Source organism: Pistacia vera, unplaced genomic scaffold (assembly GCF_008641045.1).
Source record: "Pistacia vera cultivar Batoury unplaced genomic scaffold, PisVer_v2 Contig581, whole genome shotgun sequence".
In the NCBI taxonomy this organism is placed as follows: Eukaryota; Viridiplantae; Streptophyta; class Magnoliopsida; order Sapindales; family Anacardiaceae; genus Pistacia; species Pistacia vera.
The window spans coordinates 61,494-76,057 of record NW_022196425.1 but is presented as its reverse complement, the minus strand read 5'-3'; the positions used below and the strand labels follow the sequence as shown (position 1 = coordinate 76,057).

Sequence of the window (14,564 nt, the reverse complement as noted above, 5' to 3'; positions counted from 1 at the left end):
ATTTATAGTAAAAAAATTGTGTAAAACTTTTAAAAACCTTTATTAGGATGTATACAACTTAGTATGTCTGATATTAATCAATCTCAGTGGCGTTTGGTTGGAGGGTATCCTACTGAATTAATATCATCTTATATTACTTAAATTATCATATTTAATTATCAAATAATATAAAATTTCAGTAATTTTCTAAAACTAATGGTAATTATTATTGATTATATAGTTGGTAATTTGATTACCTTCATTTTTATAGGTATTTTAAGATTATTTATTTATGTTAATTTTGTTACAATTTTACCCCTTATTAATAATTTTTTTGGACAAAAATACCCTTATTTTGAAATTAATTTACTTGAACCTACCATTACAATTTTACGCCTAATTAGTTAAGTTTTTAGACATTAATGCATTTTTATTTAAAACAAATTACAGGTCACCCAAGACCACCACCGCCCGCTAGCAACCACCATTGGCTAACGTGGTCGGATTTGGCTGGTTGTGTGCTAATCTGGCCAGAAACGAGTACCGAAGATAATGGCCAAAATATGGCAATCAACGGCTTGATTTTGGTCGTAGATCTGGCCAGAAACGGCAATATCAGTGCATAACTGGCCAAATCCAACCAATCGTACACTGTTCCAGTGACTATCGACTGCAATTCGGCAATGGTGGCCGGTAGCTAGGGTGTTTTAGTTAATTTTTAAACTTTTATTATGAGGGTGTTCAACTAAATTAACGAATTTAGATGGTTAAAAAAATAATCTAAAATATTAATAAAATTAAAATAGAAGGGCAATTCAGTAATCTAAATAATATACCCACTAATTTATTCTTTCCAACCAGACATATAAATATAACATACCTACCAATTTATTCCAACCTAACCAAATACATTTCTCTAAACATTTCCAGTAATCTTCAAATTAGTCTATTTTCCCATTAATATAACATTTCCAACAATACAACATTCACTGGACCAAATACACCCTTATAACAATAAATAAACCCTTTAATTTTAAAACACTATCAAAATAATATACATATATATTCTAAACTAGTCTAGACCATTACACAAAACCCCCTTTTTTTTTTTATTATTATTTTTTTTTAATGGCAAGAGGTGTCCAAGTAGCTTGCGCACACCTCAACTAATCTCTCAAGACCTTAGAACTACCGACCAAGTAAGAGATCTAACAGCCACTCCTATAAGAAAGCGAGATAAATCGAATTCAAAACTTTTTAAGTAATATATCCAAGAATCCAAGTTGACCACTCGGTCACTCGGTGGTAGTTAAAAAAAAAAAAAAAAAAAAAACCCCAATTTTAGATCTTCACTTGTACATGTAAATTACAGATATTAGAAATTAGATAGGCATTTTCATGACTTATGTATTACAAATAAAGTAGAGCCAATTCCTAGTAAGAATCATTTATTGTGAAACGTCCTAAAGCATGGCAGAGTGAGGATTTGGAAGCATATAAAAGTATGCAGAACCCAAGATTATTAGAAGTTTTTACTCAAAATGAGATGATTTTAGTAATGAACAGAAATTAAATGAACGGATGGTGGGCTACCCCCCACATGCGGTAGGTCCAAACCACGTGAATAACCTTTAAATCAATCTTATCTATTCACGTTCACTGTGTTTCTTCTTCTTTTGTAGGGGCCAATCACATCAGTCATCACACACCCCCTGCTGTTGCCCAGTTGCCCTTTTCGTATCAGTCCCCACCCCCACCTTTCTTGTTTCATATCCACAACCACCTCCCCGGCCCCATTCACTTCAAATTCTTCAGCCGTGGGATTCATGCCTTCTTTCTCACCTTTCTTTCATTTTTACAGTGTTATAAGCAAAAGGCTTTACCACCACAGCATTGAACCTTTTTGCATCAAGAAAACGTGATTAATCTGGCAACTGTGAGGTAAGAATGCAATGGTTGGTGGATGGTGGTCCAATGTGTGCTTCTACTGGTGTTCCAAGTCTATCCCCAATCCTAAAAAAAATAAGCAAGAATCTAAACGATGCTTTGCGTTAAGTTGCTTTCTGTTTTCTCTATTGTTTGACCATTTTATTGGCATCTAATACTATCCATCTTGTCCTTTTCGAAACCATTTTATTGGGATGGTTGTCTTTCAAAAGCCACTACGAGTCCGGATACCACAAAATTTTTTGCATGTGTTGTATATCCAACTCAATTAGTAATAATATGATTAGTTGTTTTCAATAAAATTATTTTATTTATTAACAAACACATAGTGAATGGATGACATCACTATACTATCGACCTGAGTTTCTGGCATGTTTTTATGCTCCTTTCACTTTCTTACGAGCTCTTATAGCTTTAATAATATATAAATAAAAAGGGTTATTAACAATAATCTCCCTTAGTACCCACCTGTATAGCCACTACTACTCAAAACATTGTAAAGAAATCATATAAAATAACATAAGGAAATTGGGCCCAAATTTTTCTTTAAACATATATACATATCTTTACATACATATGCATTTTTACACAAAATATATATAACGTATACAAAAAGTCATCAAAACATCAGGGACAGTGGAACCACTCCTCCTCGCACGCCGACATCCATCCGACAGTTCCTCACCTAGGTCCTGCAAAACATGGAAAAACAACGGGGTGAGCACTAAAATAATGCTCGTAAGTAAATCCTCTACTCAAGCTATCCCCGTAACTCTCTCTTCATTCTTTCCTTACATCCTCGTTAAATATCTCTTTGGGTACATCTTTCTTTTCCTCTTTCTCTTTCCCTTAGAACTCTTTTCTAATAACTCTTTTCTAATAACTCTTTCATATGTCACGACCCCATCTCACCGGGGCACGGCCGGGACTCACTCCCGCTCTACGTGACCTCTATTCACTCTAGCCGATCGGACTCGGTTATGCATGGATTCGGAACCCTTGGCCCTGTGAGATATAATCTCTCTCTCTCGGGTACTCGGGTATGCCCTCATCGCCATCACTCTCACGGGCTACACCACTTCTCTATCTGATACTCATGCCGCTCTCTCAATGCGGCGTACATGCGGGAATACTCTACCCATTACTCACGGTTCCCCATCGCACAACCTACTCTATTCTCTTAACTCTTATCTCTTCAAGAACTTATACTCACATTCGATACTAAATCCAGATACTTCTCAAGTGTATAAACAAAGTGTAGAGCTATCTCATGCTCCCTAATGCACTATGAAATGCCAACTACAGATTTCCTCAAAACAGTCATTCTGCACCAGTCAACACAAACGGCCTAACTTATCTATACACCTCGGATTACTACGGTCTGGTCTCGTTTCAAAGCTTAGAAACAGGGCTACACTTCTCTGTTTTGGTCTCAGCCCAGTTCGAATGTAAGATACTCAAAAATTACTCAGAAAGTTACGGCAGTGACAGGGCAGATTTCACTTAGGCATTTCCTCAACATCTCATGTGCATATAAACACCCTACGAAAATTACTACTAAACTTCATTTTTCTAGCCACACAAATTGGGGAAAAACTCCCTCAATTACTCATAATCCCGCCAAGAAAAGCACTCCCAAAAAGCTTCACATAACATCTCTCAAACTTCATCTCAAACTCCATTCTCAATACACATATCAACAACACTTCTCATATTTAATCAATCCCACTACTAAGACTAAGCACACATCTCATTCAATTTTCAGTAGGTATACCATGTACATACATAATTAAATAAGTCTCTACTCAAAGCTTAGTCATAACTCAACTTGGTTGGATTTACTTACCTTGTGCAAAGATGGGTTCCTTGCACTTTTCCTTCCCTTTGTGGGCTTGTCTCTTCTCTACAACTCAAAACAACCACAAGGGCAGCAACAACACAATAAGACTTCACTATAAATACAAGAAAACTCACATCTAAGCATGATTCTTACCTTAGAAAGCTTTAGATGAATCTCTACTCAAAACCCCCTTAAATCCCTTAGAACTCTTGGAAAATTGGGTGGAGAAATTGAGAGAATATGGGCAATTGGAAGAGGCGGTGGAATGAAATGAATAAGGGCTTTCTCTACACTTTACTCTTTTTAATCATATTATAAGCTTCATTTCCCATTTTGCCCTGTCCTTTCTTGAAATTCCATCTATATCCTTTGATTCTTTACAACTACACCCCCCATTCAAACACAATCTCTACTAAATTTCCTTTCATTTTACTCCCCACTTTTCCTACTAATTAGGGGTAGAATGGTCATTGTGTCCCAAAAGAAGAATTCTCTAGAAAACTCAAGAATCTTTGTTTTAGGCTCTTCGCCGCGGCGAAGCATTTTCGTCGCCTCGGCGAAATAAGGCAGAATCTACCCGTAGTGCCACTTCTCCTCCTCGCCGCGGCGAAGTTTCTTCTTCGCCCCGGCGAAGTTTAAATTTCCAACTTCACCAAAACTCAACCCATTTCAAGGCAACAATTCAACCAACTCCACATACAAACTCAATTTAAGTTAAAACAATAAACTTTTAACTAATACGACAAATCTTAAATACGTACCTCAAGTGGGATATTACACCACCCATGGATAGTCCAACAATAAAAGCGAATCAAGAGAGTTATGCATGACTTCAACCCACAGTCTTAGGTTCGATTCTTCGTTAGGCGAAAAAATAGTATATTTGCTCATTATTTACCTGAGGGCTACAACGGTGGGTTGCTGTAGGATAAATTCCTTAAAAAGTAGTTAAGGTGCACGTAAACTGGCTCAAACACCTCAGTTAAAAAAAAAAAAAAAAAAAAAATCTCCCTTGGGTATTATTAAGTAACAAAATTCTCCCATTGATTATAGTAATGATAGAAGAGTAATACTACATTTACATCATCCACTACATCATTTTCATTACACCATCACTATTTTACTACTAATTATTTTATTATAATATTAAAAATTCAAAATAATTAAAAATTTGTGTGGATGTGGGATATGCCACATCATGGTGTAATGAAAATGGTGTAATGAATGGTGTAAATGTAGCATTACTCATGATAGAAATCCCTCTAATGTTAAAATGTTAAAATAAACTGCAAACGTATAATTAGATAAATATATATTAACCTGTCATGGTATAAATTCTAACGGTTCACTAACGTTAACAGAATTTATATTATTTGGCTAAACATTGGGGTCAAGAAAAACTTAATTATAATAAGTTAAAGATACAAGGCTTAGGATAGTCTTTAGCTTGATCTTTTGCTAGCGATTAATTAAAAAAAAAAAAAAAGGAAAATAAAATTCTATCAGGCACCTAAATAAATGTATCGTACCATAAAATATGTAAAAACTAAAGAAAACTTTATCTTAGTAAAAAGATCCTAATTCTAGATATTGAAAGTGGATAGACAATTGCGAACCGAAACGAATCCGACCCATGCCGCCGCAGATGTCGTGTAACTTTCGAAAGGGCAAATGTGGATCAACCCATTATACGTATGTTAATTTGTGGCCCAACAATGACCGCTTCCTAGATAGATAGCCATAGTTGAAAGCCCAAGGGCCGTACGTATTGCCTCCCCTCCTGTGTACCTCTTTTATGGCTTTTAAGCCCACTTGTTGATGTTCCAGCCAGCGACATTACCCCATAACCAATCAAGCACAAATGACAAGCTACTTGGCTTAATATGTACCTCAACTAATCTTTCAAGACTCTGAAACTATCGGTCGAATGAAAGTTTTGGTGACTACCCTTATTAGCAACTAGTGATGGCAATGGGCTGGGCCGAGACCAGGTACCCCTTGGCCCAGGCCTAAGCCCAACCTCATGATAAAGGCCCAAGCCCGAGCCCATCACAAGTATGACAGATAAAGCCCAAGCCCGACCCGACGGCTTTTGTAACCTCAAGCCCAGCCTAAGCCCGCCCATTTTTATAATGTGAATTTTTAAATATTAATAAATTTCAAAAAAATATATATATTTTTTATTCTAGAAACAATTTTTAAATATTAATTTATTTTTGAATACTCACCAAGTATATAAATAACTTTCCACAAAGTGCATCTATCCATCCATGTAGGGTTTGGGAAAAATGAGTATATATATGTAGTATAATCTTGTAATTAAATATATAGTATAAGGATAATTTAGTATAATTAATATTAAAATTGTCGGGCCGGGCCTGAAGACATACCCAAGCTCAGCCCGTACCAGAGGTCGAGCCTTAAAATCAAGCTCAAGCCCAAGCCCAAGCCCGCGAGCATCATGTAAAGCCCGACCTTTTCGGGTTGGGCCGAGTACCCTAAAATATCGAGTCCATTGCCATCTCTATTAGCAACTGATGAGAGACTCAAACTTAGGACGGTCACCTAGAGGTCGTTAAGAGTTAAGACCAATAATTTTTCCTAATGTAAAACAAAAAATAAATATATAAACTTTCAATCTTATAAAGATTTGTCAAAATGGTTTATAAAACTAAATTATGGAAAGAAAAAAATACTCCTACCACAAGTCCACTTTTACAGACAAACTACTCTCAATTGTGTTCGTATATAATCCATGCTTAAAGAACATGCGTAAGGTTATAACGAGATATAGGACCCAACAATTGCCCATCAATATAGCAAATACTCAACATGTAGACAGATGAGAAATAGATGCATTCAAATTCATAAGTTATATTATAAGAAATTAAATCTCCTAAAAAATTATATGATCATGATTCATGACAGAAAAAAAAAATATATATATATATATATATATTAAGAGAGTAGAAAATATATGCACACAACAACACATGAATGAACTTGTTTCTTCTTGATCCGAAGAATGCTCAGTCCAAGCTCTCTTTCCACATCTTTTTTGCCTTATTTCACAAGGATTTAGAACTGAAAACATGGGAATTACTACACCTACAACAAGAAAAACAAAATGGAAAACAAAGAAGATAATAACCCTCATGAACAAATGAATTCCACCCGGCTCTGCTTTCCACCAGCAGGAATTAGAGGCACAATTGTTTGGTTGTTCATCCTCATCTCCACTCTTTACATTCTCTATTCCTCAAACTTCCTGTTAAACAAATATGTCCAAGTCTGTAAAGACGCCAACCATCTCAGTAAAAACTCATCCTTATCCACTTCTCTCAAACTCGACCAAGAAGAAGAAGGCGAAAACAGAGTCTACCCCAAGAAACCAAAAATATACGACACGGAGCTTAAGCACATTGTGTTTGGGATTGCAGCTTCATCAAATTTGTGGGAGAGAAGAAAAGAGTACATAAAAGTATGGTGGAGGCCTAAGGAGACAAGAGGGGTAGTTTGGGTGGATAAAGAAGTGAGTAGTAGTACAAGTGAAGGGTTGCCTGAGACAAGAGTTTCAGGAGAAACATCACAATTCAGCTATTCTAACATTCAGGGACATAGATCAGCATTAAGGATATCGAGAGTTGTATCGGAGATGTTTAGGCTTGGAATGGAGGATGTGAGGTGGTTTGTGATGGGTGATGATGATACAGTTTTTGTGGTGGAAAATGTGGTGAGAATACTTTCTAAATATGACCACACACAGTTTTATTACGTTGGGAGTTCATCAGAGAGTCATATTCAGAATATATATTTTTCATATTCTATGGCATATGGTGGCGGTGGATTTGCAATAAGCTATCCATTGGCAAAGGAATTGCAGAAAATGCAGGACAGATGCATACAGAGATATCCCGGATTGTATGGCAGCGACGACAGGATTCATGCTTGTATGGCTGAGCTCGGTGTGCCTCTCACAAAGGAATTTGGCTTTCATCAGGTAAATTAAATTCTCTATTTATTTAGAAATTTAATGAGGAAAATGATGTTCATGTATGATTCAAATCAAATTTGCAGTATGATCTATATGGAGACCTATTAGGCCTTCTAGCAGCTCATCCTGTGACTCCATTGGTGTCATTGCATCATCTAGATGTAGTGGAACCGATATTTCCAGGCATGAATCGAGTCAAAGCCATGCAACACTTATTTCAATCTGTCAACATCGACTCAGCCAGTATAATACAACAGTCTATCTGCTATGACCACACACGATCCTGGTCCATCTCTGTGTCATGGGGTTTCGTGGTTCAAATCTTTAGAGGAATTATCTCTCCAAGGGAGCTTGAAAGACCGTCAAGAACATTTCTCAATTGGTACAAGAGAGCTGATTACACAGCTTATGCATTCAACACTAGGCCTATGGCCAAGCACCCCTGTCAACACCCCTTTATTTTTTATATGCACAAGGTTAGCTATCACAAGGCTAGCAACCAAACAGTTGGATTTTACAATCGCCATGAATCTCGCCGCCGCTATTGCAGATGGAAGTTGGAGTCTCCAGAGACAGTTGACACCGTTGTAGTCTTCAAAAAGCCAGATCCTCAACGTTGGCAGAAGGTAAGAAGAAACATGATATATATTTGCAGGAAGCAATTTGATACATGAAAATCCTAGAATATTGCTTAATGAATATACATTACTATTTATACTACTACCACTCAAAATGATGATTTGTTTTGGCAGTCACCTAGAAGGGATTGCTGTAGAGTTCTGCCATGGAAAAATAGCTCGACGATGTACATATGGGTGGACAGTTGCCTAGATGGTGAGATTAGTGAAGTGCAGAAGCCGCGGATCATATAGATAGCCTCAAATTTTCGTTCTGGACAAAATTATTATAGCCATGAGTATACAGCTTTCATTTCTTGCTTTCCATGGGCTATGTAAATCTGATACAGGCATATCAAAGACTATAGTTGCTCTACAAATTATAGTTACAATTTGGCACTCGTATACAAAAACTAACATTGCCTATCTTACAACTGGTTTTTCTACTCAATACTAACAAGAACAAGATTTCATAAAACTGACTAATCATAGAGATGATCAGGAAATATGATTCTTTACTCAGTTTTACTCACCGGATGTGCTAGAGTTTCATTGTTCCTTGTGAGATTCAAAGGAGGTGAGTTAACTGGCGATTTTGCAGATGGCAGAATGGCTAGTTCAACGTAAGCACCATTCAGAGACAGTGTCCCAGTTGGATGAATTTCTTCAATTCTGCCATCCTTGACCACCAAATTCACTGAAAGTAGACACAAAAATTCTATCATAAACGTCAGATTCAAGATATTCTTCTCGTTTAGTCATTTTTTTCTTGGTTTCAAGATCAGAATCAAATTGTCAGATGGTCCACTCCGATCTTCTAATAAGAAAAGGTTTACCAAGATCAAAAACAAAAGAATTTTTTTCTTAATCGGAAACTAAAATGAATAGATTATCAAAAATTTGAACCTTAATAATATAAACCAAACTTCAAGAAAGTTTGTAATCGAGTCCAAGTACTCAAACGCAGCATATATAAAAACCAAAATGAGAAAAGAGTTCATGCATTTTTAATTGTTTTATTAAAGAATTACCAGGACGAGAGAACCACCACAGGATGAAGAAACTCATCAAAACAATCAAAGGAATAATATGGACCAACTTGTATGGTGATGGAGAAGATGATCGGAGCTGTGAAACGGGAGTTTCCGAACGTGATTGACGGGGGCCGGAACGGCGAAAGTAGAGGGGAAGATAGCTCGAGTCATCCATGATTCTTCTTGGACAGTGTTTGAGGTGCTGAAGATGAGCTTTGCAGAGAGTAAATCCAGATTCCGTGTGTGTTTATTCTGGGGGGAGTAAAAGTTGTTAGGTTTCGCATCTGGGTTTCGTTGAGTTAGTTAGGCCTGTTAACTACTTTAGGCGGGAAAGGTATTGAAGAGTGATACGCACGTGACTTTTGGCAGTTGATAAGAACTAATTTGACCTTTTGGGTATTTTTTCTAACCATATGGGATCTGTGTTTCCAGAAGATGGACGTATTTCAGAAAATACTCTGTTATATTTGAAAATACTTCTAAGATAAAATTCAATAAAGGCTCTGCATGAGCTTGAAATTAATGTTTCTTTTTCACAATTAGCCTAACAAATAGAAACAATTATTTGTTTAATCAAGTATTCAGAGTCAAATAATTTAGGTTCCTGCAACATCCTTCTACTCTTCATGGCTATAATAATTGTGTGCAGAACGAAAATTTGAGCTTGCGGTTTCTAAAACGGAGAAATTGTCAAATCCTACTCCTACAGACTTAATAGCCAAGAAAACAGGTCTTGTAAGTCATAATAATAACACAAATTGTAGCCTTGAAAAGGTGGCCAATATATGGACTTTACCGTGCACGAACTGTCTTTTCAAAGGAAGTTTTCCCACGAAAACACTATCTTGGAGGATATTACGCTAGCGAAGTTTAAGAATACATAAATATGATTATATGACTAAAATAAAGCTTTGAAAAGATTAAGAGAAGAGAACCCATTATTAAGCTAAACTATTATTTATGGAAAAATGGTTCAGCAAAGAGGCATCTCTGGAATAAGAGCCTCAGCTAGCTCACATGTACAACAGAGATGGAAGAGTAAAAGGGCAAATTTCCTGTATGCGAGTAGCACCTGTTATCTTCTGACAGAACAAAATTTGATAACAAGGCCCTACTACTGCCTGTATATAAACAGTGGAGAAAGGTATGGACCATTTTATTCCTGATTTCGTCTTTCTTCTGGCCTAGTTGCTGCTGGGGGACTCACTGCCACCATTTTTTGGATCAGCAGTTTCCCCAGTTTCTTCGACAAGACAAGGTGGTTTCCTTCGGGCACTTCTGGCTGAAGGGTTTAGGGGATCATATATCTGGGACGCAAGATAACCGAGAGCCATTACAACATCAGATATGGCAGGCCGCATGTTAGGCTGCTCCTGAACGCACATAGCAGCAATGGCAAGAGCTTGGTACAAACCTCTCACAGGATATTGACCTTCAAGCAATGGGTCAACCATTTTGGAAAAGTTCCTTCGGTCTTTGAACATGGGTCGAGCCTGCAAATACATCATAACATTACTAAAAATTCCATACAAGCTCCTTTTATTAATAAATTCTACATGCTCAGATGTCAATTCAATGCATTCTTCAGTTGTTAAAGATTTCAATTATTGAGAAAAGTAATTTACAGTAGGCTGGCATAAACATGGTGCTCATAACTTAATAAGACTACCCGACAATAACTTAAGCAAAAAACTAGAGTACGCTTCCCGCAAGATTAAAAAAGCCACTTTTATAACAATTACGATTCAAAATAGTATACTAATTTAACATAAAATGATGGGGTAAAAAAAACAACTGAAGGAAATGCAATATACTGCAGACAGAAAGTACATCTGAGAGTGTTGCCAACTATGGCAGGAGCATTGACGGGCTGGATGTGACCGTACGAGCATGGTAGAAGTGCAAATCACTGGAACAAACCAGAGGTGGTCAAACTGCAAACGGAAGCTAACTTCCTCAGCAAAAATTCGGAGAGGAAAAACCCCAATAGAAGCCAACTCGGAAAATATAGGCAAAAGTTCACTTGTCAATACAATAAAAACCGTCTAAAATATTTTTTGCTGGGACCAGAAAAAGTTATTATGTACAGGATTTGTAAATATTCATTTAATAAGAAGAAATTACTTAAACTGACAATTTTAAACACCTTATTACTTCTTGATCCTTATTGTGTTGGCATCAACAGACAATGATTGCTACAAAATTATGATCAGAGTTCAACAGATCTTGTCTCTGTTGCAAGCCATGCGCCACTGTTTATTGAGAAACTCACATAAGAAGAAATTATTTTGAAAACGAGCAATGCCCACCGAAAGCAGTTCAGTATATTTTCCATAAGATCTAAATCATAACACATACAGTTTATTAAGGACAACTAGAACCTCGGAATTAATTTGAACAAATGTGCAGATATAAATTAGAAAGAGTAAAAGTAATCTTACCCATGCAACCAGATTTAGCTCCTTTCTATCTTTTGTTTGATCAATTGCTTTCCGACCAGTGATGAGCTCCAAAAGGACAACGCCGAAGCTGTAAATATCTGATTTAAATGTCAGCTGACCAGTCATTGCATAATCCGGTGCACAATACCCGTACGTGCCCATAACCCTTGTGGATACATGTGTCTTATCCCCACTAGGACCTACTTTAGCCAAGCCAAAATCAGATAACTTGGGGTGATACCCCTCACCAAGCAATATGTTAGAACATTTTAGATCACGGTATATAACAGGGGGCTTCATTTTTTCGTGCAAATATTCCAAGCCCCTTGCTGCACCAGCTGCTATTTTCATCCTTGTATTCCAATCAAGTGGTTTTCTATCAGATCGAATATCTGTAAAAATAAAATAAAATGAAATGAAAAAATTGTGGTTAAAGAAGCCCATAAAATAATTGATAGAGCTGACAAAAAATGCAAACTGATACTGTGCTATAAGCTGATTAATGGAACAGTAATTAAATACTAGTTGAATAAATCACATACCAAATAAATGGTTTTCCAAAGATCCTAAGGGCATGTACTCATAAACCAATAGTCTCTGATCGCCTTCAGCACAAAAGCCAATCAATTTTACAAGATTAGGGTGGTCTGCTAAGCTTAATGTCAATACCTCAACAACAAATTCCCTTATCCCTTGAGCTCCATTTCTATCAAGTTGCTTGATAGCGACAACCTGCAAGAAAATAAAAACACCTAAACAAAAATCCAACATTTGAAAGTACAATACTATTCTACACCTGTTGCAAATTTCCTGAGTAAACCTACATTTAACACATATAGTTCATTTTCCAATAATGTTGAAAATCAAGTGAATTTAACCAACCTGGTTGATTCTATCCAAGTGGCCCTTATAAACTTTGCCAAAACCTCCTTCACCCAAAAAACAATCTGACCTAAAATTACCAGTTGCAACCGCAAGTTCTTCAAATGTAAATGTCTCTGCCCTCTTGCCACCGTTTGTATCATCTTCCAAATTTAAGTTCTTTACATCTCTAGATAATTGGTCATCCTTTGAAACCTCCTCTTTCTTTACAGTATCGTGTGAAGCAACCCTTGATGTATCTAAAATACATACACATAAAAAACAGACCAACAAAAAAAAATCATGAGAGACAACAAAGAAAAAGACGCGGGATAAGGAATGTGTTGGAGTTCAAACCAAAAATAAAAAATAAAAATTGAAAGCAGATAGAGAACAAACAAGGACAAGGTAAAAAGGCTTAGCAAAGATTTTGGATTATGTATTGGATTTTCCCCCATCTCATGCAAACTACCAAAAAAAGTAGATAAATATTTACACATTTGATAACAAAATTAAACAATTTTTGCCTGATCAATGCTTAGGATGTAAAAAAGATATTTTTAATACCTATTTGATCAAGATTTTTTAAAAAAAAAAAAAATACCATTATATGATCACATAAAAATAAAGCATGCAGCCAAAAATTTGAAAATGAAAACTAAATTCAAGAATCAATCTTTCCTCAACCGAAACCAAATTCAATATCAACATAATGCTCATAAAACAACAACCCCACAAGAAATTTATTATATTTTCAAAAGAGAGAGAGAAAGAACCAAAACCATCATGATCAAAGAAACACAATGCGTTTCATTTATTTCAAAAATAAAACTTTTTTATAAAAAAAAAAAAAAAGTAAAAGAATAAATGAAGCAGCTTCATACCTGAAGTGGTTTGTCTTTGATCACCTTGTCTAGAATTCTTATTATTATCGTTGATGTTGATATTATCATCCTTGATTGATTTCCCACTGCAACGAAAACAACCCATAATACTACAAAATTTTCTCTCTTCTTTTTATTTTCTCTTCACGGAAGGAACAAAAAATTTCCTCCCTTTTTTCGCTTTTGCGCAGCTAAACGCGAAAAGAAAACAGAACCCACTTCAGAAACCAAGCCAACAAGCATTAAACAACAAATGAAATTAGAGGAAGGGAAGGGGAGCGAAAGAGAGAGAAACAAAAATTGCTAACTGAACATACATACTATTTTGAACCATTTTTACTCCTTTATATTTTTGTGGGTATTATTCCTGTATTTCGCTTAATGAAACTGGTTAATCTATGGACAATCAAATTTCGCCACGTATTTACGAATATATTTTTATGTCATTTCACAGTTACGAGGTGTTACTTAGCTACAGAGTGGATAAAAATTTTAACCAATTACAACCTGCCAACTAAGATTGAAGGGTAGTTTAGTCAGATCAGTTTTTGTCTTCGCTGATGAACAACAACTGTTTTGCATACGCGGCGATTCGGTATTGGTTGGCGGTGATTTGGTGAGCGAGCTCGTTTTGTAAAATTTCTTTGTCCTTTTTTCTAGAAGCTATTTAGCCTATTTCCCATTTATTTCTTCTCTTTGTCGTGTGTCACCCGCCGGTGACGTAAGCAGCTGCCAGACAGCATTTACCACCGTCGATTTTTAGTTAAAAAGGTCAACGCGGTGAAAGTTTTATTTCCAGCGGGACCCACATCGATGCTTACGTTAAAAGGTGGGACCCAAAAACTGAACGGTACGCGTTTTCACATTTAAGGTCTCGAACGGTGATCCACGCGCTCAACTCGCCCACCTTAATTAGCCAATTAAGGCTATCCAATATAACTATGACACTTGTAAGTTCTCGGGTACA

At 36.3% G+C, this 14,564-nt stretch overlaps 3 protein-coding genes across 3 annotated transcripts; 1 reads left to right on the top strand and 2 right to left on the bottom strand.

The window, feature by feature from the left end:
- The first annotated feature begins 6,893 nt into the window (after positions 1-6,893).
- On the top strand, positions 6,894-8,434 carry LOC116109521. Its single transcript, XM_031395747.1, has 2 exons — positions 6,894-7,766; positions 7,844-8,434. Exons 1-2 carry the CDS (start codon positions 6,894-6,896, stop codon positions 8,432-8,434), a joined length of 1,464 nt encoding a protein of 487 aa, XP_031251607.1.
- LOC116109488 lies at positions 8,273-9,825 on the bottom strand. Its single transcript, XM_031395699.1, has 3 exons — positions 9,409-9,825; positions 8,911-9,074; positions 8,273-8,651 (listed from the first exon to the last, which is right to left on the bottom strand). The coding sequence occupies exons 1-3, from the start codon at positions 9,584-9,586 to the stop codon at positions 8,625-8,627; spliced, it is 369 nt and encodes a 122-aa protein (XP_031251559.1). The 5' UTR covers positions 9,587-9,825; the 3' UTR covers positions 8,273-8,624.
- Positions 9,826-10,349: 524 nt separating this feature from the next.
- On the bottom strand, positions 10,350-13,703 carry LOC116109520 (probable serine/threonine-protein kinase PBL5). The gene is made up of 5 exons (XM_031395746.1): positions 13,598-13,703; positions 12,735-12,973; positions 12,395-12,584; positions 11,853-12,244; positions 10,350-10,904 (listed from the first exon to the last, which is right to left on the bottom strand). The coding sequence occupies exons 1-5, from the start codon at positions 13,701-13,703 to the stop codon at positions 10,596-10,598; spliced, it is 1,236 nt and encodes a 411-aa protein (XP_031251606.1). The 3' UTR covers positions 10,350-10,595.
- Positions 13,704-14,564: the final 861 nt, after the last annotated feature.

What these genes read in the sequence shown, in the direction of transcription:
- LOC116109521 (XM_031395747.1), top strand. Translation starts at nt 6,894, where the DNA reads ATGGAAAACAAAGAAGATAATAACCCTCATGAACAAATGAATTCCACC. An exon ending in AGGAATTTGGCTTTCATCAG is followed by an intron (nt 7,767 to 7,843) that starts GTAAATTAAATT and finishes TCAAATTTGCAG; the next exon opens with TATGATCTATATGGAGACCT.
- LOC116109488 (XM_031395699.1), bottom strand. Translation starts at nt 9,586, where the DNA reads ATGGATGACTCGAGCTATCTTCCCCTCTACTTTCGCCGTTCCGGCCCC. An exon ending in GTGGTGGTTCTCTCGTCCTG is followed by an intron (nt 9,075 to 9,408) that starts GTAATTCTTTAA and finishes GTCTACTTTCAG; the next exon opens with TGAATTTGGTGGTCAAGGAT. An exon ending in ATGAAACTCTAGCACATCCG is followed by an intron (nt 8,652 to 8,910) that starts GTGAGTAAAACT and finishes AATTTTGTCCAG; the next exon opens with AACGAAAATTTGAGGCTATC.
- LOC116109520 (XM_031395746.1), bottom strand. Translation starts at nt 13,703, where the DNA reads ATGGGTTGTTTTCGTTGCAGTGGGAAATCAATCAAGGATGATAATATC. An exon ending in ACTTGGATAGAATCAACCAG is followed by an intron (nt 12,585 to 12,734) that starts GTTGGTTAAATT and finishes ATTTTCTTGCAG; the next exon opens with GTTGTCGCTATCAAGCAACT. An exon ending in AGCTAAATCTGGTTGCATGG is followed by an intron (nt 10,905 to 11,852) that starts GTAAGATTACTT and finishes ATGTATTTGCAG; the next exon opens with GCTCGACCCATGTTCAAAGA.